Source organism: Heterodontus francisci, chromosome 21, assembly GCF_036365525.1.
Source record: "Heterodontus francisci isolate sHetFra1 chromosome 21, sHetFra1.hap1, whole genome shotgun sequence".
Classification (NCBI taxonomy): domain Eukaryota; kingdom Metazoa; phylum Chordata; class Chondrichthyes; order Heterodontiformes; family Heterodontidae; genus Heterodontus; species Heterodontus francisci.
The window spans coordinates 78,502,296-78,529,378 of record NC_090391.1 but is presented as its reverse complement, the minus strand read 5'-3'; the positions used below and the strand labels follow the sequence as shown (position 1 = coordinate 78,529,378).

At 43.2% G+C, this 27,083-nt stretch overlaps 1 protein-coding gene across 1 annotated transcript; it reads right to left on the bottom strand.

Moving 5' to 3' along the window:
* Positions 1–5,388: 5,388 nt before the first annotated feature.
* Positions 5,389–11,986, bottom strand: LOC137381168 (probable G-protein coupled receptor 139). Its single transcript, XM_068053552.1, has 2 exons — positions 11,968–11,986; positions 5,389–6,299 (listed from the first exon to the last, which is right to left on the bottom strand). Exons 1-2 carry the CDS (start codon positions 11,984–11,986, stop codon positions 5,389–5,391), a joined length of 930 nt encoding a protein of 309 aa, XP_067909653.1.
* Positions 11,987–27,083: the final 15,097 nt, after the last annotated feature.

The window sequence follows — 27,083 nt, the reverse complement described above, 5'->3', positions numbered from 1 at the left end:
AGCCAAGAGTGAACAGCTGGGAAGTCAATTTCATCGGGAGTTTCGGTGGAGCAGGGACTGCTGGGTAATTAGAAACCTATATATTTGGGCTGTTTCTGCACCTGAGACACTACTCTTGCAGTGTCTCCCACCCGCCCTCCTCCTCTTACCAAAAGAAAGGACTCAGTTGTGTGTAGGTAAGGTAAGACTTTTTCTATTTCTCTTCTTGTTTTATCGTGTGATTGGTTAAAAACTTGGGAATTTAGAATAGTGGGAATGGAGGTTATGGAAGTTGAATGTTCCTCCTGCAGAATGTGGGAGGTAAGGGTCGCCAAGGGTGTCCCTGCTGACTGCATCTGCGGGAAGTGCACCCAGCTCCAGCTCCTCGAGGACCGCGTTAGGGAACTGGAGCTGGAGCTGGAGGAACTTCGGCTCATTCGGGAGGCGGAGGGGATTATTGAGAGGAGTTATCGGGAGGCAGTCACACCTCAGGTAAAAGAAGAAGGTAGGTGGGTTACCGTCAGGGGAAGGAAAGGGAACCAGCAGGCAGTGCAGGGATCCCCTGTGGCCGTTTCCCTCAACAACAGGTATACCGTTTTGGATACTGTTGGGGGAGACGACTTATCAGGGGTAGGCAATGGGACACAGGTCTCTGGCACAGAGTATGTCCCTGTTGCTCAGAAGGGAAGAGGTAAGAGGAGCAGAGCATTAGTCATTGGGGACTCCATAGTTAGGGGAACAGATAGGAGGTTTTGTGGGAACGAGAGAGACTCACGGTTGGTGTGTTGCCTCCCAGGTGCCAGGGTACGTGATGTCTCGGATCGTGTTTTTGGGAACCTCAAGGGGGAGGGGGAGCAGCCCCAAGTCGTGGTACACATAGGGACCAACGACATAGGTAGGAAGAGAGATGGTGATTTAAGGCAGAAATTCAGGGAGCTAGGGTGGAAGCTTAGAGCGAGAACAAACAGAGTTGTTATCTCTGGGTTGTTGCCCGTGCCACATGCCAGCGAAGCCAGGAATCGGGAGAGAGAGGAGTTGAACACGTGGCTGCAGGGAGGGTGTAGGAGGGAGGGTTTTGGTTTCCTGGATAATTGGGGCTCTTTCTGTGGTAGGTGGGACCTCTACAAACAGGATGGTCTTCACCTGAACCAGAGGGGTACCAATATCCTGGGGAGGAGATTTGCTAGTGCTCTTCGGGGGGGGGGTTTAAACTAATTCAGCAGGGGGATGGGAAACTAAATTGTAGTTCCAGTGTGCAGGATGTGGAGAGTAGTGAGGTCAGGGATAAGGTTATAAGGACACAAGAGGGCACTTGCAAGCAAGAGCTTGGTTTAAAATTTGTCTACTTCAACGCCAGGAGCACCCGGAATAAGGTGGGTGAGCTTGCAGCATGGGTTTGTACCTGGGGTCTCGATGTTGTGGCCATTTCAGAGACATGGATAGAGCAGGGACAGGAATGGATGTTGTGGTTTCTACCGAACGTTGCTTTTACCAAATTTTAGTACCATAACTGTGCCACTGATAGATTTACTGCAGAAAAAAAAGAAAGCCAGCGTAGTTTGGTCAGGGGAGTGCCAAGCATCCTTTGAAAGGCTGAAAGCCATTTTGATTACTGAAGCCGTGTTGTCTGCTTTGAATTGTATTCCGACCTTCAAGGCAGTAATTGGTGCCAGTGACCTAGCGGTCAGTGCAGTCATGTTGCAATATGATAAAATGGGAATAGAAAGGCCAGTGGGATACATTTACTAAAATCTAAATTCGCATCAAAACGATATTCTGCAGTGGAAAAAGGAACCTTCGTTCTATTATTGGCTCTGAAGCATTTTGAAATGAATGTCCGCCACGGCAACAGAGAGACATTGGTATATACTGATCACAACCTCCTAACCTTTGTGGAAACAAATATCAGAATGCCAGGTTATTCCAATGGATTTTACTGTTGTAACATTATCACTTAAGGATTATTAACATTGCAGGTGAAAATAATGTTATTGGAGATGTTTTATCGAGAATCGAACTTTGTTCAAATAATTGAATGAAAAGAGAGTATGGAATAGAATTTTATTGACTACAAAAAAAGTTTGAATGGGTATGGGTTTTAAAATGTGTTTTCTATTTTTCCTACACGTTGCACCGAAATGCAAATAAAAATCATGTTTCATTCCTCCGAAGATGGAGGTGTGATGAAAATTATTCTGTTTTGTTAAAAATATGTTAAAGGTAGTTATAGTTAATCTGAATAAACGTCAAAGCATTTTTTATAAAGGAAGCCTTCAATGGGACGCTGAGGGATCCGGATTGGCAACAGTGTTGCTGGTTGTCACATAGTCTGGGTTGGAAATGCAGCAGAAACCCTGGAAACGGGCAGAAACATGACAAGCACTCATTCGCTTGGACAAACCCAGTAGTAGCAGACTACGTGGGATGGGCAGAGAAAAATAACTGACAATCTTTTGTTGTCAGTCAGTGTGTTTGTTTGTTTTACCTTCTCGAAGGAGATAATATCAAGTGCTGCTGAGGTTTTTAAAAAGGAGAGAAGATCACAACCCAACTCACTTTCCAGAACCTCCAAAGAAAACACCCTGTGATATCCATTGTGTCCATTCATCATGTTTCCTGTATTTGGAGAAAACTTGCTAAAAATAATTCTCAACGTTGTCTGAAAAGAACTGATATGGACGATTCTCGTGACCTGTCTGCATGTCCTCGGAGGTTGGACTGTGTGCCAGATTGATGCAGCATTTCTCATATGCTGTTTGCCTTCAGTGGTGGGCAAGTGATCTGCCCACGTGTTTTTGTCTGTAATAGTGCTCTGATCCAAAAATCCTTCATAGTTTTCCTTTTCGGTTAATTGAATTAAATCTATTGAATCTATGTGTTGTGTGTGAGTTTTAAGGGACTAAGTTAAAAAGGGACTTTAACATTTACTTAAAATAGAAAGGGGACTTTAAAAAAATGTAATGTTGGATTTTTAAAGTATTGATCTATGTGATACTGCTTTACTTCTATACTATTTAAGACTTGTTTTATAATACATGTTTTTAAATGTTGTTGTTCAGTAAAGAGACCTGGTTAGTGTGTTCCATTATGGGAAAGTAGTATATTTGATTGACAATTTCGGTAATTGGGAATCTTTTTCAAAAATGTTGTGACTGGTGTAGAAATAAGACTGAATTAATAGTGTAGTCCTCCCACCTTCGTCGTAACACATCTTATATTTACATAGCGCGTTTAACATAATAAAACATTCCAGGGCGCTTCACAGGAGCATTATCAAACGAAATGTGGCACGGCGACACAGAAGGAAATGTTAGATTAGCTGAACAAAAGCTTCATCAAAGAGTTTGTTTTTAAGGAATGATGGAAAAGTGGACAGCTGGAGATGTGCAGGGAGACAATTGCAGACCCGAAAGCCTGGTCAACTAAAGGTGTGGTCACAAATGGCAGGGAGTTTAAAATCAGGGTTTCTCAAGAGGGTAGGATTAGAGAAGTGCAGATATATGGCAGGGTTTTGGTGCTGGAGACGTTTTCGGAGACAAGGAAGGGCGAGACCATGCACGGATTTGAAAACAAGGGTGAGAATTTTAAAATCAAGACTTTGTTTGACTGGGTGTCAATGTAGGTCAGCGAACACAGGGGTGATAAGGGAAAGGGAATTGATGCGAGCAAAGATACAGGCAGCATACTTTTGCATGACCTCAAGTTTTTGGACAGTAGCATGTGGGAGATCAGCTAACAGCGTGTTGGAATAGTTAAGTATAGATGTAGCAAAAGCATGAGTGAGAGTTTCAGCAGCAGATGAGCAGAGCGCGGGGTGAATTCGGGCAATGTTATGGAGGTGTAATTAGGTGGTCTTAATGTTGAAGTGAATATGAGCTCAGAAGCTCACCTCAGGGTTAAATGTGACGCTAAGACTGTGAAAGACTGTTGTCATGGAGAAGGATGGGCTCGATGTCTAGGGAAAGGGGCTTGAAGCAGGGAACAAAATCAATGTCTACAGTGTTTCCATTATTTATTTTGAGGATTTGTTTTGCTCATCCAGTACTGGATGTTGTTTTAATCAGACGGATAACTTAGCAACAGTGTAGGAGTCGAGTGTGGTTTGCCAATGTAGTGCTGGGTGCCGTCAGTATACATATGAAAATTCATGCTGTGCTCTTAGATGATGTCATTGAGGGGCAGTATGTATTTAAAAAATACGAGGGGTCAAGGATCGATCCTCGGGGAACAACAGAGGTAAAAGTGCAGGAGCAGGAACAGAGGATTTTGAAGGTGATTATCTAGCTCCGACTGGAGAGTTAAGAATGGAACCAGGTGAGTGCAGTCCCACCCAACTGGACGCAGTGGAGAGGCGTTGGAGCAGGATGGTGTGGTCAACCGTGGCTGCCGCCAGGTCGAGAAGGACGTGGCGGGGCGGGGGGGGGGGGGAGGATTAAATTTTTCAGTGTCACATGGGATGTCATTTGTGACTTTGATGTGAGCCGCTTCAGTACAGTCAAAGGGGTGAACACATGACCAGAAGAATTCAAACTTGCAGTTCCAGGAAAAATAGGAACGAATTTGAGAGTCTATAGCTTGTTAAAGCACTTTGAACAGGAAGGGGAGGTTGGAGATAGGGAGGTCGTTTGTTTGGACAGAGGCGATATGAGTTGTTTTCTGGAAGGCAGGCTTTTGATGACAGATTTGAAGGAGAGAGGGACAGAACCTAAGGAGAGAGAACCGTTATCAATATCAGCTAACCTGCGGACCAGGAAATGTCTTGGTTACATTGATCCAAGCAGACGCCAAGCTGAGGAGTTAGGGATGTTGAATCCTGTGCCCAGACCGAACCAATTCCCTCGCCCCAGCCCCGTCTCCCCAACTGAGGCCAATAGTGTTTTTTTTCCAGAATGGAAGCCCCCATCAGCCCCACCCTTTGAGTTGTGGAGGGAGAGAGAGAGATGACAGTGATCAGAAATGTTGGTGGGGAGGCAATATGAAAGGAGACAGCCACAATATAGTGTTTCCAAAAAAAAACAATCTATTCACAAGAAGATTTCCAGAATCTGCAGCATTTTGCTTTTGCAGTGGTGCTCTGAATCTCTACTTGTTTCCATTCTCCCTCCGCCATTCCTTAAGTCCGCTCCTCCATAGCTCAAAACATCCCTTTGGCCCACTGCTCTTTGGCGTGTGTGACTCCTCCTGCCAGTGTTCATTCAGTCCTCCAACTGTCAGCCAAAATGCAGAGCGCTGCCAGTTCTTTTGTGCTTTTCACTCCTCCTGGCCTTTTCCTTCTTCTAGTCTGGTGATCTCGTCATGTCCCTTACCCGCTGGATCTTCGTGACTCCTGATGTCATTCAGTTAATATAAGTATAGAGATTAATGTCACATTCATAAATGGAAACACTGGGGCCGGCCTCTGGATTGCTCTCAGTTGTTTTCCTTGTTCATTAATTGAATAATTGATACAACTGGATATTTCATTGCATTTTTGACCTGCTCTCTGAATTTCGACTGAATCGCCATATAAATAAACGTGTTTATGCAGCAACTTAAAGTCCGCAACATAAACCCAAATTCTCCGAATATGTATTCAGAATCGGTGTAATCGCTATGATCTGTTCCTGTAATGTTATAATATAAGAAATCCATAACATACACCAACCACAGAAGTATGAAGCTGCCAGATACGCTGAAGAGTAAAATCATAGACTTCCTTCTGCTCTCCATCTCTGGATCAGTGTGATTTTCTACCCTGCTCTGACACTTCAGTCCCTTCCGGACTCGACTGGCCACTAAAACGTGTCTGATTGTCAGAGCGTTGAGCAACAAGACTAAAGTGAATGGGAGCAATGGAGTTAAAACCACAGCAAACCAGTCAAATCCCACCCATCCGGGTGCAGTATAATAGCTTGGATTTCGATAACAGTCCCATGGCACGTTGTCAATTATCTCTCTCGGTTCAAATATAAAGTAGAAGGGAACGTTTTTTAAACAGAGAACAATGCAGCTTGTCGCGAGAACCACAGCTGCAGTTGTCTTGGTGCAATATTTTGTTTTTAGCTTCTGGCAACAAATAGCCACAAATCGATCAAAGGAGAAAGTGACAGAGAACCAGACAGAGCAGTCTGTGGCTGCACGACTTAGGACAGCAATAACACTACACACAGGCGTGATGTCCAGGAAAGATCCCGGGAAATAACAATAACTGATCCGCCACAGGATGACTTCAGAGATAATGACCAGAAGATCCGCCATTGCCATGGCCACCAGGTAGCGAGTGGTGCAGGTGGAGAGTCCGCACTTTCCCCGGGACAGCAAGCCAATCGCCAGTAAATTAACTAAATGAAGGAGAAGAAAAAAGAAAAAAACGGTAAAGTAACTGGTAAAACATTCTCTGTGTCTGATCCAGACAGTAAGGTCAGGATTTTAGCACCAATAATGGTAATTGACACGCACTCAATTTTTTTTTTACCGTGACAAATACTCCCAGTAATACATGGTCACTGGGATCAGATGTTCCTCTCCGGTTAGTGCCCCACACGCAGTGCAGTTCTGCAGTGAGAGATGGTGCGAAGATAAATGGCCACTGGAGTCAGGTGTTTCAATCTGGTTAGTCACCAACAGTCACTAAAATTCTACAGTGGCGGGCATGTTCATTAATACATGGTCAATGGGATCAGGTATTCTACTTAACTTAGTGACCCTCATCGCAGTAAAATTCACAGCAATAGCTACTTCCAGTAATACATGGTCACTGGGATCAGGCGTTTCACTCTGCTTAGTTACAGACACTAACTGAAATTCTACATTGACAGATACACCTAGTATTACAATGCCACTGGGTCCAGGTGTTCGACTCCGGTTAGTAACCCACACTCATTACAATTCTTCAGTGACAGATGGTCCCAGCAGTACAGGCCACTGTGCTAAGGTGTTTCACTCTGGTTCTTGACTCACACGCAATACAGTTCTACAGTGACCAATACTCCTAGTAATACATGGTCACTGGGATTAGGTGTTTCTCACCGGTTAGTGACCCACACTTAGTACAATTCCACCGAGACAGCTACTCTCAATAATACATGGACATTGTGATAATGTGTTGCTCTCTGGTTAGTGACTCACACAGAATAACATTATCCAGTGACCATCACTTTCAATCGTACTTGGCCAGGGAGATCAGTTGTTCCTCTGCAGTTCGTGACCCACTCTCAGTGCAATTCTACAGTAACAGATACTCCGAGTAATGCTTGACCACTGGGTTCAAGTGTCCCACACCGGTTTCTGATGCACACACAAGGCAATTCCACATTCATAGATTCTCCCAGTGATTATCTGTGCTGCTTCGTTTCGTGCTGCACACACAGAACATACCGGCAGTGAAAAATAAAATAATTAAAATATTAAAATAATTCAATGTGATCAGCTGTTACACTCCAGTTAGTGATCCACACTCAGTACAGTTCCACAGTGACAGCTACACCTATTAATACCTGATCACTGTGGTCAGTCGTCCATCCTAGTTCGTGACACAGCCATTCAGCAGAATTCTGCAGTGAAAGATACTTCCAGATATACAGAGCCTCTGGGATCACGTGTACAGCTTTTGTAAGAGACTCAAACTCCGTTCAATTCTATACTAACGATATCCCCAGTGAAACAAGATGACTGGGATCAGGTGATCCACTCCTGTCAGTGATGCAAACTAAGGACAATTCGATAGTAACTGATACTTCTGGTAATACCTGGTCACTATGGTCAGGTGTTCAACCCCGTTTGGTAACCCACACACACAAATATTCTGCAGTGACAGGTATTCCCAATGATACATGATCACGGGTGTCAAGCGTTTCACTCCAGTTGGTGACCCACACACAGTGCAATTCTACATTGTCAGATACGCCCTGCAATATATACTCCCCTCAAGTAGGAATGGCTTTGTGAGGGGCAGGTCATGCCTCACAAGCCTTATTGAATTCGTTGAGGATGTGACAAAACACACTGCTGAAGGAAGAGCAGTGGAGGTGGTGGATATGGATTTTTAGCAAGGCGTTTGATAAGGTTCCCCATGGTCGGCTCATTCAGAAAGTTAGGAGGCATGGAATCCAGGGAAATTTGGCTGTCTGGATACAGAATTGGCTGGCCCATAGAAGACAGAGGGTGGTTGTAGATGGAAAGTATTCAGCCTGGAGCTCGGTGACCAGTGGTGTTCGGCAAGGATCTGTTCTGGGACCTCTGCTCTTTGTGATTTTAATAAATGACTTGGCTGAGGAAAAGGAAGGCTGGGTTAGCAAGTTTGCCGATGACACAAAGGTTGCTGGAATTGTGGATAGTGGGCAGGGCTGTTGTAGGTTGCAACGGGACATTGACAGGATGTAGAGCTGGGCTGAGAAGTGGCAGATGGAGTTCAACCTGGAAAAGTGTGAAGTGATTCATTTTGGAACGTCGAATTTGAATGCAGATTACAGGCTTAAAGACAGGATTCTTGGCAGTGTGGAGGAACAGAGGGATCTTGGGGTCCACGTCCATAGATCGCTCAAAGTTGCCACCCAAGTTGATAGGTTTGTTAAGAAGGCGTATGGTGTGTTGGCTTTCATTAACAGGGGGATTGAGTGTAAGTGCCGCGAGGTTATGCTGCAGCTGTATAAAGCCCTGGTTTGACCACACTTGGAATATTGTGTTCCGTTCTGGTCGCCTCATTATAGGAAGGATGTGGAAGCTTTAGAAAGGGTGCAGAGGAGATTTACCAGTATGCTGCCTGGACTGGAGGACATACGAAGGATGCTTGAGGGAGCTAGGGCTTTTCTCATTGGAGCGAAGAAGGATGAGAGGTGACTTGATAGAGGGGTACAAGATGATGAGAGGCATAGATAGAGTGGATAGCCAGAGACTTTTTCCCAGGGCGGAAAGGGCTATCACCAGGGGGCATAACTTTAAGGTGATTGGAGGTAGGTTTCGGGGAGATGTCAGAGGTAGGTTATTTGCACAGAGAGTGCTGGGTACGTGGAATGCACTGCCAGCGGTGGTAGTAGAAGCAGATACATTAGGGACATTTAAGCGACTCTTGGATAGGTGCATGGATGATAGTAGAATGAAGGGTATGCAGGTAGTTTAATCTTAGAGTAGGTTAAAGTGTCGGCACAACATCGTGGGCCAAATGCCTGTACTGTGCTTTACTGTTCCATGTTCTATATTGTCAATGTGATCAGCTGTTCTTCTCCGTTTAGTGACAAAAACTCAGTACAGTTCTTCAGTAAAACATACCCACAGTAATAAATGCGCACAGGGATTCGCTGTTCCACATTGGTCAGTGTCGAACATTGAGTAAAATTCTACTGTGGCAGCTACTCTCAGCAATACATGGTCCCTCGTTTAGGTGTTTAACTCCATGGTTCATGTGTATAAATCTGGGATGAGATCAAACTCAGTGCACAGACAGATACTTCCAGTAATACCTGGTCACTGTGGTCAGGTCTTCCAGTCTGGATAGAGACACCCACACTGAGAGCAAGTTTGTCGTGAAAGATACTGCCAGGAAAACATAACCATTGGGATCATGTGTTCCTCCCTGACTAATGACCCAAGCTCAGTACAATTCTACAGTGACGGATACTCCTTATGACAGATGCTCGTTGGGATTAGTTGTTCCACTCTGGTTTGTGAGCCACACATGGTACAAATCTGCATTGACATATGATCCCACTAATACATTATCTGCAGTGTCAGGTGTTTCCTTCTGGTTAGTGACCCACAGTCAGTGCAAGTATACAGTGACAGACACTCCCAATAATTCATGACCACTGTAATCTTGTGTTCTCACCGGTTGGTGACCACACAAAGTACAAATCTACATGAATAGATGTTCGCAGTGATATATTGCCAGTTGTGTCATGTGTTCCAATGTGGTTCGTGAGCCAAATTCAGTGCAATGCCACAGTGAGAGAAATTCTCAGAGGCACATGTCCACTGCGATCAGGTATTCCAGTACTGTTGCTGACCCACACACACTGCAATTCTGTATTGACATATATTCCCATTAATACATGGTCGCTGTGGTCAGGTGCTGCACATTGTTTAGTGACCCACATTTATTATGATTTTACACTGACTGATACTGCAAATACTATCTTGACTGAGAAATTTGCCTTCCGTTTGTTTAATTTAACAGAACAAGATATTCACCTGAAGGCAATAGCTTGATAATTTGGAATGCCTGTGTGTTGCCAAGATTTTGAACAAATCTACAGAGATAATTCAAGATATTTGAGTTAATAAAGTCATATGTTACTTATCGGGTTTTCTGCATAACAGCGATTATTAAATCACCACGTAACGCTATCAGTCAACCCATAATACCAGACAGCAGTTCACACACAGACTTACACAACTTCAATGTTGATCGTCTCTTACCTGGAACACCAATGCCAGCAAGGATCAGGTAATATAATTTCCTGATACTGTAAAATGTTTCTCTCATTTTCTGTGTGAAATGTTGTGTCCCTTTATGCTGCAGGAAACCGCTCTGTCTTAAACTCTTAGTCTAAACATTCCCAGAGCCAACAATTTATACCCTGTGGGATCTCCTTGGGGAAATTGAAGTTGCAACATCGTTCAAATTGTTTTTCTTTCTTTTTTAATCGAACTAACAGATTACAAAATCGACTAAAGTCTCTGTTGTGATAGAATATAAATATGAAGATGTGAACAGTGTGTGGCTCACAAAGCGAAGTGGAACACCTTATCCCAGTGTCAGTTACTGAAGAGTTGTACTGAGTGTGGGACAGTAACCATAGTGGAGCACTTGATATATATCTGATTGGGAAAGCTGCAAAGAGTGGACAATTCTTGTCACATTAATTACCTAATAACATTTTGAACACGTATTCTCCCAGCAATGAGGTTGTTCTTTCAAACACCATCAATTCCATCACTAGATCTCATGTTTTATTTTTGTATTCATTTGTGGGATGCAGGCGTCACTGACTCGGCTAATATGTATAGTTCATCCCTAATTTACCTTGAACTGAGTGGCTTGCTAGGCAATTTAAGAGACAACCACATTGTTTTGGGTCTGGACTCACATATAGGCCAGACCAGGTCAGGATATCAGTGAGCCATATATTTTTTACAACAACCGACAATGGACAGCAGACGATGGTACTATGGACACCATTACAAAAGCTTTCAATTCCAGATTTATTAATTTAATTCAAATGTCACCATCTGCCGTGGTGGGATTCGAACACAAGGTCACCAGAGCATTAGCGTGGGCTCTGGATTACTATTCCAGTGATATTGCCACTATTCCACCGTCTCCCCTCGGCTGCGACCACTGAGTACTTATATTCCAGAAGTTAGAATGCCTCTCTTACGGCTGCTCCACTGCACTCTGAGATGTGGTGTTTCGTTTAACTCTGGACATTCAGTTGCATTATTAAAGTGGGTTATTTATGACTATGCATTACGGAATTCAACGAATATAGTATGATACCCTAATCCACACAACAAACGGACACATCTCAATCTAATACAGCACCTCAATCTAATGCAACGTTTTGCACCAATGGAACAACTCAGGTAATACAGAAGATTCAATAGATACAACCTGTTACAGGGCTGTTACAGCCCCTTCAACCAAAACAAACTTTCAAACTCGTGCAGCCCCTGCGATTGAAGCGGCATCTCAAACAAATACAACTCCGAATAATAGGTCAACTGAAGCTAATTATGTCCTGATCCTAATACCACACTTGACGCAAATGCGGCCCCTCACATTCAAATCCAACCCCTCAAGCGAATGGGGCACTTCCTATTAATACAGTATCTCAAGCAACTACCTCAAATTAGCACAACACCTCAAAGTAAGACAGCTCCTCAAACTAGTACAACACACCAAATTAATACAGCATGGAAATATAGGATCATTCAAGTTTACAGTACAGGAGGAGGCCATTCTGCCCATCATGTCTGTGCCAGCCACAAGCGGGCTATTTCATCTAATCCCACCTTCCAGCTCGTGGTCCATAGTCCTGTAAGTTACGTCACATTAAGTGCATATCCAAGTGTCTTATTTTTAAAATGGAATGAGGGTTTCTGCCTCGACCACCCTTTCAGGCAATGAGTTCCAGGTACTCATCAACCTCTGGGTGAAAATATTTCTCCTTAACCTCCCTCCAATCTTTCCACCAATTGCTTTAAGTCTATCTCCCCTGATTACTGACTTCTCTGTTGAGGGAAACATGTCCTTCCTATTCACTCTGCGTAGGGCCTTCATAATTATGCACAATTTAATTAAATCTCCCCCTCATCGTCTCTATTCAAAACACAACATCCTCAGTCTAGCCAATCTTCCATCATCGTTGAAATTCTCCAGTTACAGCAACATCCTCTGTAAATCACCTCTGTGCCATCTCTAATTTGATCTCATGCTTAGTGTATTGTGGTGACCAGTACTGTACATTTTCCTAGCTGTGGTCTAGAGTATGTGGCACAGAGTAGTCATAGATGTAGTGCATTGTAAACAGATTGTATAGGATGGGATTAAAACAGAAAGTGCTGGAAATATTCATCAGGTCGGGCGGCATATGTAGAGAGAGAGCAGAGTTTACGTTTCAAGTAAGTGATCTTTCATCAGAAGAGGCAAAGGTTAGAAAAAATATTAGCCTTTCAGCAAGTGAAGTGTGTAGGGGGCGTGGGGGAGTGGTTGGTCAAGAGAACAAAAGATAAGATGTGTAATAGGGTAGAGGGCCGGAGAGATTAAATAACAAAGCTGTCATCGGGCAAAGGCCATGGTGAAAGAGAAAGCATTAACCCAGAGAAATGAGCAGTTCTGTCCAGAAACACTGCATGGTAAACGGGCACATGGTTAAAAAATAAAATAAAATAACTTAAATAAATAAATGTTAAACAAAAATTAAAAAAGGCCAGTTGTTCTGTGAAATTGTTGAAATCAATGTTGAGTCTGCAAGGCTGTAGCGTGCCTAATTGAAAAGTGAGGTGCTGCCTCTCGAGCTTGTGTTGATGTTCGCTGGAATAATGCCGCAGACCATGGACAGAAATATGGGCAGGAGATCATAATGGTGTGTTGATATGGCAAACAACTGGAATCTCGGCGTCACACTTTTGGAATGAGTGGAGGTTTTCTACAAAGCCATAACCCAATCTACGTTTGGTCTCCCCAATGTAGAGGAGACCGTATTACGAGCACAGAACACAGTGCACTATATTGAAGGAAGCAAAAGTAAATCGCTGCTTCACCTGAAAGGAGAATTTGAGGCCTTGGATGGTGCACAGACAGGAGGTAAAGTCGTTTGTTTTATAACTTCTGCAATTGCATGGGAAGGTGCCGTGGAAAGGGGACAATGTATCGAAGGAATGGAGGAGTGGATCAGGGGATCACGGAGGGATCAATCCTTTCGGAATGCTGACAGGGGAGGGAGCATGTGTTTGGTTGTGGCATCACGCTGGACGTGGCAGAAATGGCGGAGGATGACCCTTTGCAAGCGAGGGCTTGGTGGGCTGGAAAGTGAGGAAAAGGGAAACCTGTCCTGGTTCTGGGAGGGAGGGTAAAGGGTAAGGGCAGAAACATGGGAAATAGGTCAGTCACAGTTGAGGGCATCATCAACCGCAGTGAAGGGGAATCCTCGGTTGATGAAAGAGGAAGGAGCGCTGTTGTGGAAGGTTGCAGCATCATACCAGATGTGTCAGAGACGGAGAAACAGGGAGAGTGGAATGGAATCGTTACAGGATGTCGGGTGTGAGGAAGCGTGGTCAACGGTGAGAGACGGATGGGCATTAAAAGCAAAGTTGGTGAGATGTTCCTGTACGTGTCAGAACAGGAAGTGTAATGGATACAATCATCAATACAGTGCAAAATAAAATGTGAGGGAGGGATCCTGAGTAGGACTGAAACAAGGAATGTTCGACGTACCCCACAAATAGAGAGGCAAAACTAGGACCCATGCAGGTAACCTTAGCAACACCTTTTACTTGAAGAAAGTGAGTGGACTTCAAGGAGAAGTTGTTCAATGTGAGAACAAGTTCAGCCAGGCGGAGTACGGTGAAGGTAGATAGGGACTGGTTGCGTCTTTGTTCAAGGAAGAAGCAGAGAGCTCTCAAACCGTTCTCTTAGGGATGGATGTGTAGAGAGATTGGACGTCCATAGTGAAGAAGAGGTGGTTAGGGCCAGGAAACAGGAAATTGTCAAAATGATGTCGGGCGTCAGAAGAGTCACTGATGTAGGTGGGAAGAGACTGCGCCAGGGGAGAAAAGATAGAGTCAAGATAGAAAGAAAAAAGTTCAGTGGGGCAGGAACAAGCTGAAACGATGGGTCTGCCAGGACAGTCCTGTTTGTGGATTTTTGGAGGTGGTAAAAGTGGGCTGCCTGGGGCGGCGGGACTATAAGGTTGCAAGAGGTAGATGGAAGATTTCCAGAGGACATGAGGTGGGTCACAATCCTATGGACAGCAGCTCAATTTTCGGTGGTGAGGTCATGGTCCAGGGGAAGGTAGGAAGCAGTGTATGAGAGTTGATGCTCAGCCTCTGCAAGGTCAAGGTTGGTGCACCAGACAACAACAGCACCACACTTGGCAGAAGGTTTGATCACAGTGTCGGCGTTAGATCTGAGAGAACGGAGTGAGCAAATTTAGAGGCAGACAGATTAAGGAGAGTGACTGCAGTGGTGAAGTTAATATGACCGATATCACGCCTACAGTCCTCAATGAAAACATCAAGAGCAGGTAATAGGCCAGAGGGAGGCGTTCAGGTGGAGGGAGAATACTGGAGGCAGGTAACGGGGCCCGCTGGTCGGTGGAGGACTCCTGACCAAAGAAGTGAGCCCAGAGGCGAAGGCAATTAAGGATGAGCTCAACGTCATGCCGACCGTTAAATTCATTCAGGTGGGGGCCTTAGGGCATAAAACTGAGTCCTTTGTTAAAGACAGTTTGTTACTTGCTGGAGATTGGAAGGTCAGAGGGTAAAGTGAATACATGGAAACGGGTGAGATTAGAAGAAAAGATGGGGCAGAGGGAAATGAAGGGGAAGAAAATTTTGGAGGGGCGTTGGTTCCCATGAAATGCTGAAGCTCGCATTACTTAACACCTGAAAAGAAGGGAAAAAATCTTGGATTTTCATGCATTAACGTGCCAGTGGCAGGATGCCAAGGAACAGTTTGAGAGACATCCCAACGTGTTACAGACATAGGAGCTAACGTACACTGCTGACCTGGGGTGTTTCTGCGTAGGAGGGGCTCAGTCCCAATCCCAAACCACCCTCTCTCCCTCTCTTCAGGGGAATAGACATCTCTTTCAATCTGGTGTGTGTGGGTTGTGCGCTCTAAATATCTCTCTGTCTCAATCTTGATCACGTTCAATCATTTCCTTTCTCAGTGGGATTTGTTTGCAATGGGATGTTTCTGGGAAAATGTCAGTGGAAATGAGAAAGGAAGCTCTGGGATGTTGCGCTACCTTTTCTTATGAATCTCTTGCTTTGATTTTATCCAATTTATGTTTCCTCCTCCTCATGGGGACATTTATTTTACTTTTTAAACTGTAATGACAAGATGCAAAGGGCATGAGAGAGTTTTAGGATGAGGAATATTATTAGGCACGTTATTCCTCTTACTCGGACAGAGGCATGCACCCTGAAACAGCATCCAATGGCTCTCTGTACTTTTCTGTCTGTTTTTTAACACTGGGGTGAATTTTCTCTCAAGGAGCCTGGGGCTCGATGCCTCGGTTCCACGTGTTTCTGTTGGATTTCTGCCCTTGAGTTTTAAAGTGGTTTAAAGCTTTGATTACTTTCGACGTGGCCTTTCAATGTGACACAGTCATGTTAATCCACGATGCAGAATAGGGAATAACCATTCGTACAAAGTGGATATTGAAGTCATTCGTGAGAAACCATGAGAAGCTACATTGAAAGGGAGTTCAGCCACCCCCTGATTCGGCGATAGACTAGATGAGACTCAAATTCCGCTGTTCACTGTTTTATTGCAAGCATATGCAGGGGAGATCGCATCCATGCAAGATGGCATACAAACTTCCCGAGTGGTTTTGAAACATCGTTCTTAAACCGTTTTACAGATAATAGTTCATTTGCATTTGCCACATTCGGTTACGCATTCTGACTCTTTTATCTCTACCCAATTGTGTTTATTAATACATACCTAGGTTACCCTATTACATTCTAAGCAGGTATACATTATACTATCCAATCATTAGCAAGGCACCTAAACATGAAACTTTGACTCTTGACTGTTTTTTGTCACTCATGATAGCTTGTGGGCCATCAGGCCTTCTCCTTTGTTCTCTGTCCTTGTCTTTTCCTCCCCCTTTAGCCCTCCTCCCACCTTAAGGGCCTTGGCTCCGCCCAATTTGGCCAAACGCCAGCGTTGAGAATTTCTCCACTTGTCCTTCGGATGGCCAGTCGTCCAGACTCCTGGAGGAATCCTAAACTACTAAACTGTGTAGTTTAGCCTTTCCTCTAATCCCTGTATTCCTTCTTTGTGTGCACATGTTGGGTACCGGAACATATTCTCGGAACGCCATTTTATATTCTTTTAGGGCTTTCGCTGGTAGTGGCACAGACAAATGGTCCATACCAATACCGTCAATCTGAAAATTGTCTTTACCACGCGAAGGATTTCCCACTAATTTGTCATCGCACTTTTGTAGAGTAGGCTGAGGCCAACCTAGCCAATTGTGTTGCTGATCTAGTGGCCAGGTCTACTTGGATGCGCTCCCGTATGTTTTGTTCTCTCAATGCCCGGGTATACTGATGTGCTATCTTTGTGGCCTGCTGCATGGCCAATCGCGCTACCCTGCCTGGGGTTTCATTCGTAAATGATGTATCATCCAACCAGAGGCTAAATACGTATCCTGTTGTTTGCCTGGGCAGGTGAGGGTCCCCTAATATAAGGGAGTTAGTCACTTGCATGCAAAAACTGGTGTTAGCTAAGAATTTAAATCCTCCCAATACCATTTTATCCTCGATTGTCATAAAACTCCGTTGCATGAGGACATCTGAACTGTGTTCAATGCATCCTGGATAGGGAGCATGTCGAGCGTGATTTTGCTGCAGTTGGTCATGAACTCTAGGGTACGACAAGTACATCTTTGGGACTCATCCAAATCGTGGAGTTAACATAAGAGAGGTACCCATGGGATCCTGCACGCTATACCGAACCATCCCTTTCTACTCTCAATGACTCAAAGCGATAGCTGATGTTAAAGGAGGCTCCCGGATGATACTCTTGGGGTATTATCACTAGGAATTTAATTGCCCCGTACGCTCCTCCACTCTGGGGTCGAGTGTAGGTTTCTGAGATTCAGTTGATCGATCGATTCAAACAAGTGTCCGGGGACGTTTCCAAACCTGATGTCTGCTATATCCGAGTTTATTCCCTCGATCAAATCTAGGGCTAACATGTCACGCACCCTTCCCCTGCTTTGTGAGTCGACATTATCTACTAGCCCTTGCTTGGTAATATTTATGGCTCTCACTAGTCTTTTGCCTTGTATCCCAGTATCAGTCAGAGCATATTCTGTCCCGGACGCATTGTACCACAGTATTTTGGATGTGTCAGCAGCTACTCGTAATTGTTTACTTCATGGATCTGAGCAGAGTTTATTACTGAATATGTGCTTCCAAACAGTCCCCCTATGTCTGACACCAAACTCCTTGTCCATTTTTCCCGTCTCCTAATTCCTGGGGAAATTCGAGACTTGTAATCCCCAATGAGCTGTCCTAATTGGTATTTAGCTCATCTGATTGAACTCTGGTGATCCCCACACGGTCCTTCTGATATCGTCACCAGTTTCGTGATATTGTAAATCACTTCCAGAGAAGCCATGGTAACGTCATGCAACAGGGGTTTAGACTTCCCTACCCTAACTATCCCGTCTGGAAGGGGTGGGGGAGAGGGTTGTCGTTCTTGGACAGCGAGTTTGCCTTTGATACTCACAAGTACTCAAATTATAATATTGTGTAACATAACATTCATGCCTATTTATCACATATTTACACACTTCCTGACAATACTGGCCATCAAGATCCGGTTCCCAAACGAAGGGGGGGCAGATCATTCCTTCCAGCTGTGATGTTTACTTCATGAACGATGGTGCTGTTTGCGTTATTTGTTCGACACCCATAATACCATTTACCCAACCCCATCACATTTTTTTGGAAACATTTACGGTTTGGTTCCCAGACTCTTCTCTGGTGTGTCTGGGTGGTGACTTGATCCGTAATCCAGGTATTCGGCTGCTTTACCCATTACCTCCTCTGGGGAGCGGAGCGTATTGTCTTGGGTGCAGGCAGGTGTTGCCGTGCACATGTACAGTCGATGCCTCCCACGTCACTACCGATCCGCTCAGGATAAGGAGGTACCTGCAACGATATTAACATCAGCTCCCATCGCCCGGGTCGCCATCAGATTTCTAGGTTTCTATATACAGTTTCAACCGTGCATAATGTTTCCATTTACTTCCCGTTTTCAATTCTATGAGCACACACATATCACCTGTCATAATGATCTCATGTGGTCCATGCCATGGGGGTTGAAGTCCGCCACGTTCTGGACTCAATCTGACCATTACCTTATCACGACCTGTGGAACCTTCTGTTTTTTCCAGCTGATGATGCAATTCTATGTCCTTAGCTGCCTGTCGTTCCTTAACCTCTTGTCAGAGCTTGTGCAGCTATTTACTTATTTCTCTGACCTACTCTCAGATTCTGCCTTTAAGCAGGCCTGTGTCCATTCGACCATTATTCCTTCTGGTAACTGTGTTTCCCGTCCTGTCATCAGCCCAAATGGAGTAAATCCTGTCCTCTTATTTGGGGTGGCCCGTAGGCACATCAGAATGCTGGGTAAAACTGTTGTCCAGCTGTTCCCTGTTTCTGGTATTGCTTTAGCTATCGAGGTTTTAAAAGTCCTCTTCATTCTTTCTACCATAACTTTGAGGATGATACGGGATGTGTAACTTTTATTTCATCCTCAGAATTCCTGTATTAAATCTTGCATCAGCCCGATATAAATGCCAATTCCCATTAATTATAATTCTATTTCATTCATGAGCCCTAGATAAACTGTACAGTCATAATACTTCAAAATAGAAATCAAACATTCCCATTTGATTCCAGGCATTGCCATATTTTCCCCCCTCTATCCTAGATGACATTTTTATTTCTTCAAAGTAACTTGCTAAATTACACTGGATTTCGACATCTCAGATTGTTGCTGGAGTGACAGACTTTATTAATGTTCCATTTCATATCACCCCAAATAAACTTTGTTTTTTATACATTTTTATACAACCAAAATGATTCCAAATTCTAATTCACAGCTATAAATACTTAAAAGGTTTTTTCTCAACTTAACAGGTTAGTTAACCTTAATAGTATGAACTTTGTTGAGATTATTAACTTATAATACTTACTAACTACACACACAACAGAATAACATGTGCTCTTTTTTTAAAGATAGGTAGACGTTATTTTTCCTGTTCTTTCTTCAGACGCCTTTTCAAATGACAGTAATAAAACCAGAAAGTAAAAAAAATGTTATTCAACATTCTTACAACAAAAGATTTAACACCACCTTCTTACACAACTTTAATCTTTCCCATATCTCCTTTTCTTATCCTTCTCTCCCAAAAAACAATATTTAATTCCTGACATTGGCTACTTTAAAACGGTCAGTAAAACATGTCTTCAAATTTAAACGGCAAAATAAAGCAATAGCAGATTTTAAACGTTGGTCCAACTAAAGCAGTGTTTTAAACTTCAAATTGGATTTTTGCCAGACATCTTCAGACTTTCAAGCTGAAGCTTATCTCATAGAAAATTGTTCATTGCCGTTTTACAGTTTCCAAACCAACTTTTAAAATAAAAACAAAACTTTAAAACTTTAAACAAATCTATTTTATATTGCATTCCTGGGAGCACAATCTTGAATTGAAATGAACATTTGCACCAATAATTTTCACACACATTCAATTCCAAACAACTTAGAAAATTGATTCCTGTAATGGGTTAAAAATTAAATGTACCAAAATCTGTGTCAAACTCCTTGTTCCGATGCAAGGAATACATACAGGTTCAAGTATTTCACAGCCAAAATGTGACTCAAGGTTCTCACAAACTATACATTGTAAAAATGGAACAATGGGTACAATGCAGAATGGGTGGCACAGTGGTGCAGTAATTAGCGCTGCAGACTCACAACTCCAGCAACCCAGGTTCGGTTCTGGGTATTCCCTCTGTGGAGTTTGCAAGTTCTCCCTGTGACCGCGTGGGTTTCTGCAGGGTGCTCCGGTTTCATCCCACATCCAAAGAATTGCAGGTTGATAGGTAAATTGGCCATTGTAAAGTGCCCCAAGTGTACGTAGGTGGTAGGAAAATGGTGGGGATGGGGTAGGGAATATCAGGTCTAAATTTCTGACATACCCTGTGGACCTCCGATCTCGTCTGACAACTACAACAGGAGAGTATTCTTTCAAATGAAATAATACTCACAATTGCTTACGCCTTCACAGAAGACCGGTTGTATCCTGCCGGCTACTCCATGGAAAGTGAGTTCAGTCAACCTCTTATTCCTCGGTAGGCCAGAAGAGACTCAAGCTCCTTTGTTCACTCACTTATTGTAAGCATATACAGGGAACACGAAAGTCCGAGTGGATCAAGCTGTGTCCTCAGTACCTTGCTCTATGGTAGCGAGGCCTGGACAACGTATGTCAGCCAAGAGCGACGTCTCAATGCATCCCATCTTCGCTGCCTCCGGAGAATACTTGGCATCAGGTGGCAGGACCGTAACTCCAAGACAGAAGTCCTCGAGGCGGCCAACATCCCTCGCTTGTACACACTACTGAGTCAGCGGCGCTTGAGATGTCTTGGCCATGTGAGCCACATGGAAGATGGCAGGATCCCCAAAGACCCATTGTACAGCGAGCTTGCCACTGGTGTCAGACCCACCGGCCGTCCATGTCTCCGCTTTAAAGACGTCTGCAAACGCGACATGAAGTCCTGTGACATTGATCACAAGTCGTGGGAGTCAGTTGCCAGCGTTTGCCAGAGCTGGCGGGAAGCCATAAAGGCGGGGCTAAAGTGTGGCCATTCGAAGGGACTTAGCAGATGGCAGGATAAAAGACAGAGGCACAAGGGGAGAGCCAACTGTGTAACAGCCCCGACAAACATTTTTTTCTGCAGCACCTGTGGAAGAGCCTGTCACTCTAGAATTGGCCTTTATAGCCACTCCAGGCGCTGCTCCACACACCACTGACCACCTCCAGGCGTTTACCCATTCTATCTCAAGATAAGGAGGCCAAAGAAGATACAGGGGAGACGAGACCCATACAAGATGGCGTATAAATTCCCTGAAGAGTTTCAAAACATCAGTCTTATACCATTTTACAGATAACAGTTCCTTTCCATTTACCAATCTTTCTGTTGCACATTCTTATTCTCTTACCTCTATAAAATTGTGTCTACTTGTATACAGCTGGGTTACATTATTACATTCTAAGCAGGTATACATTATACTATCCAATCATTAACAAGGCAAATAGATGTGAAACTTTAACCCTTGCCTGGTTTTTGTCACTCATGACAACTTGTGGTTCATCAGACCTTCTCCATTGTTCATTGTCCTTGTCTTGTTCTCCCCCTTCAGCATTGAATAAGGGTGCAAGTGTAATCATGGTTACATTTAATCTGCATATAAATTTGTCAAACCAAATTAGCAATAATACTGTGCAGGAGGATTTCCTGGAGTGTGTACATGACGGTTTTTTACGCCTATCCGTTGAGGAACCAACGAGAGAACAGGTTATCGCGGAATGGGTATTGTTAAATGAGAAAGGATTAATTAACAATACTGTTCTGCGGGGTCCCTTGGGGAGGAGCGATCATAACATGACAAAATTCTTCATAAAGATGGAGAGTGAAATAGTTGAATACGAAACTGGGATTCTGAATCCAAATGAAGGTAACTACGAAGGTATGAGGCGCAGTTGACCATGGTACATTGGGGAACTTTCTAAAAGGGTTGTCGGTGGGTAGGCAATGGATAATATTTAAAGAACATGTGCATTAATTACAACAACCATTCAATCATGTCTGGCACAAAAATAAAACCAGAATGGTTGTTCAACCGTGGCTTAAAAAATAAATTAGGGATAACATTAGACCCAAAGAGGAGGCATATAAAATTGCCAGAAAAAGAAAATGTCTGAGGATTGGGAGCAGTTTAGAATTCAGCAAAGGAGTGCAAGCGGTTGATTAAGCGTGGAAAATAGAGTATGAGAGTAGACTTGCGGGAACCAGGAAAAAACTGATTGTAAAATCTTCTATAAATATGTGAAGTGAAAAAGATTAGTGAAAGCAAATGTAATTCACCTCCTGCCAGAAATGGGGGAAATTATATTGGGGAACAAAGCAGTGGCAGAACAATTGAACACATACTTTGATTTGGTCTTCACAAGGGCGGACACACAAAACCTCCCGGAAATGTTAGGAAAGCAAGGGTCTGATGAGACGGAGGAACTGAAGGAAATCAGCATTAAGAAAAAAATAATCGAGTCCAGGACATTGATGGGTCTAAAAGCTGAAAAATTCCCAGGGCCTGATAATCCACATCCCAGATTACTAAAATAAGTGGCCTTGGAAATAATGGATGCATTGGTGGTCATCTTCCAAAATTCTATAGACTCTGGAGCAATTCCTGCAGATTGGACGGTGAAAAACATAACCTCACTCTTTAAAAAAGGAGGGAAATAAAATATAGGGAATTACAGACCAGTTAGCTTTACATCAATAGTAGATAAAATGCTGGAGTCTATTATAAAGCATGTGATCGTGGAACACCTGGAACGCTTAAACGGGATTGGACAATATCAGCACGGGTTTACGAAATAGATATCATGCTTAACAAATCCACTGGAGTTTTATGAGGATGTTACAGTAGAATAGATAAGGGGGGACCAGTGGATGTGATATATTTGGATTTTCAGAAGGCTTTTGATAAGGCCCCACAAAAGAGGTTAGTCGGCAAAAATTAAAGCACATGGGATTGGGGTAATATATTGGCATGGATTGTGAGTTGGTTTACAGACAAGAAACAGAGAGTAGGAATAAACGCTTTTTTTCCAGTGTCAGGCAGTGACCAATGAGGTACCGCAGGGATCAGAGCTTGGGCCCCAGCCATTCACAATATATATTAAAGACTTGGGTCAGGGAACTAAATGTAACATTTCCAAGTTTTCAGATGACACAAAGCTGGGGGTGGGGCTGGGGGGGGGGGGTGGTGTGGCGGTGGATCTGAGCTGTGAGGAGGATGCAAGGAGGCTCCAATATGACTTGGACAAGTTGGGTGAGTGTGAAAATGTATGGCAGTTGCCGTTTAACATGGATAAATGTAAGGTTATCCACTTTAGTTGTAAAAACAGAAAGGCAGGTTATTATCTGAAAGGTGTTAGATTGAGACAGCTGGCGGTGCAACGAGACCTCGTATCCTTGTACACCAGTACTGAAAGCAAGTATTCAGGTGCAGCAAGCAATTAGGAAGCTGAATGGTATATTGGTCTTCATTGGAAGAGTATTTGAGTACAGGAGCAAGGATGTCTTACTCCAGTTATACAAGGCCTTGGTGAGACCACATCTGGAGTATTGCGTGCAGTTCTGCTCCCCTTATCTGAGGAAGGATGTTCTTGCCATGGAGGGAGTGAAAGGAAGATTTACTAGGCTGATTCCTGGAATGGCAGGATCAACTTAAGAAGAGAGATTTGATCGACAAGTCTATATTCACAAGAGTTTAGAATAACGAGAGGGAATCTCATAGAAACCTGTAAAATTCTAACAGAACTAGACAGGCCAGATGCAGGGAGGATGTCCCGATATCTGGGGAGTCCAGAATTTTGGGTCAAAGTCTAAGGGTACGGCGTATGTCTTTTAGAACCGGAATTAGGAGTACTTTCTTCACTCAGAGGGTGGTGAACCTGTGGAATTCTCGACGCAGAAGGCAGTGGAGGTCAAGTTAATATTTTAAATATATTCAAGAAGGAGATAGATATATTTTTAATGCCAACGGGATCAAGGGATATGGAGAGAAAGCTGGAACAAGGTACTGAATTAGACAATCACTCATGATCATTTCTGAATGGCGATTTTCTATGTTTCCGTATTTCTATGGATCAAGATGAATGCCCACCTTTTTTAATCGTAACCAGGGATAGAAAAGTAATTCTGGCCTTTCCAGTGTCACCCATACCGTGAGAACAAATGAACATGAAATAATATAGGAATAAAATCAATGAGTTTGAATGATTGAAACCAGACAAGGCCTTTGATCTGAGTGTGACGTCATAAACTGATAAAAAAATTGTCAGCATAATTTACCTCACTAGCTCCTTATATTTGCTTTTCTGCTGTAGTCTTCATCAGAAAACAAGTAACGATTAATCGCTGGCTTAAAAACGGCTAAATGTCAATTGTACACATGAGATACGTTCTCAATGGTTTTTGTTATCAGACAGACAGAGAACAATACAGCACAGGAGGATACTATTTAACAAATCGTACCAGTTCCAGCTCTTTGACGGAGATTTCCAATTATTCTTCCCCCCTGTTCTTTTCTCCCAGTCCTGAAAATTACCCAGTTAGTATTGATCAAATTCCCTTTTAAAAGTTTCTGTTAAATCTGCTTTCACAACCCTTTCAAGAAGTTGTGTCAAGAAAAGAAAATCTCCTCATCTCTCCTGTGTTTGTTTGTCAATCAACATTAAACTGTGTTCTCTGGTAACTGACCCTTCATCCAGTGAAACCAGCTTCTCCTTTTATATTCTATCAAGACACATCATGATTTTCAGCCCCTCTATTTAATCTCCCGTTACCTTATCTGCTCTAAAGAGAACAATCCTCGCTTCTCTCCACATAACTGAAGTCCCTCACCCCTGTTACCATTCTAATATATCACCCAGGCACCATCTCCAAGGCCTTGAAATCCTTAAAAAAGTGTGGTGTCCAGAATGGGACACAATATTCCAGCATTCCAGCTGAGGCTTAACCAGTGATTTTTCTAGTCTTAGCAGAATGTACCTGTGTGTGTATTTTTTATTCTTTGCTTCCAAATATAAAGCTAAGGATCCCGTATGCCTTTTTAAAACTTTCACAACTTTGCTGCCACAATTGGAGACTTGTGCACATACACACCCAGGTCTCTGCGCTCCTGTACCATCTGTTAAATGGTTCAATTCAGTTTCTGTTCACGCCTCTTAATATCTCTCCCGAAATAATCACTTCCCCAAATCGATGTGTTAAATTCCATGCTCCACGCATATTTTTATTTCACTATCAGACTTTCTACGTCCCCCTGAAGCCAACTGCTATCTCTCACACCGGTTACTACATTTATGAGTTTGATGTCATCAGTAAGAGTTGAAATTATGTTTTTTTTACATATACGTCTATGTAATTTATATATCTAAATCTGTATATATATATATATATATATATCTGCATATATGTCAGGAACAGTATTGGTTTCAGTACTACTCCTGACAGACAGCACTGTATACTCCCCCTCCCCTAGTCTGAACAATGTCTGTTCACCACCTCTCTCCGTTTTATGCCCCTGAGTCAGTGTGATATCCATACTATCACTGCAGCATTAATACATTTGTTCCATTGTTCATAACAAGTCTATGAAATATCATTTGATCCACAGGCCTTATGAAAGTCCATTTACACAACGTGGAACATGCTATCCTCAACACCACTCACAGCTATGTAATCAACAAACGTGATCAGAATTATCAGACATGATTTTCCATTAACCTATCCGTGCTGCTTGTCATTGATTATCCCATGTTTTTACAAGAAAGATATATTTTATGGAGGGTTATGGCTTCTGGAAATTTCAAACGACCGATGTTAAACTGACTGGTCAGTAGTTGCAGAGTTACTCCATCTCTCCTTTTGTAAACAGGGTGTTTTTCAACCCTCTAGTCCTCTGCCATTACTTCCATATCCAAGGAGGATTTTATAATTCTGCACAGTGCCTCTGCTATTTCTACCATTTCTTCCTTCAGCAACCCTCATACATCCCATCCAGACTGGGTAAATGGTCTACTTTATTGCAGTACAAAAAGTGCTGGATTGAAAGGGGTGAACTGAACATGTTTGTTCAGTGACTGTAATTAATGTCAGTCTCCATGGTCCCTAATTGTATCACTGGAGGTTTTCCCTCTTCTATTAATACAGGGACTCCCTTCAATATGTTATCCCATATTGTCAGTGGGAGCATCAACCCCGACACGAGCAGGGATCAGTGGCTTTAGCGAGAGGGAGCGGATAGATCAGAATCTGAGAACAATAGATTGGAATGTTACAACAATGGGTCAGAATCTGAGATCAATAGATTGGAACGTTACAACAATAGGTCAGAATCTGAGAACAATAGATTGGAATGTTACAACAATGCGTCAGAATCTGAGAACAATAGATTGGAACGTGACAACAATGGGTCAGAATCTGAGATCAATAGATTGGAATGTTACCAAAATCGTCAGCAGGAGTTTTTCCTTTTGGTTTGCCCAAGTCACTGCAGATTCCTTATGGCTACCATTAGATTTTCGGATCTGTTATGCACTGAAGATGATTCAAACTATTTATTTTCCAATTCTCGCTATTGTTGGTGTTCCTGGTAAGTCGCTGTATCCAACTATTTGATCTATAAACCATATTTCAATGATTTAATGTTCTTGGCATTTAAGTTTTTGGAAGACCAAAGCCATTGCCTTCAGTCTCTGTAACAAACTCCATTCCCTATCCATTATCTGCTGCCCCTCGCTGGCCAATGTCTAAGGCTGAACCAGACGGTTCACAACATCTGGCATCCAGTAGACACTGACTTGAGTTTATTGACATATTATCTCCATTACCAACCCTGCCTACAACCAGCTCTGTAATATCACCCGCCTCCACCTCTGCCTCAGCTCATCTGCTGCATAAACTCTCATCAGTGCCTTTGTTAAATCCACACCTGACTGTTACACTTCTATCCTGGACAGCCTGCCAGTTATAAACCTCCATAAACAACAGCCCATAAAGAACTCTGCTGCCTGTATTCT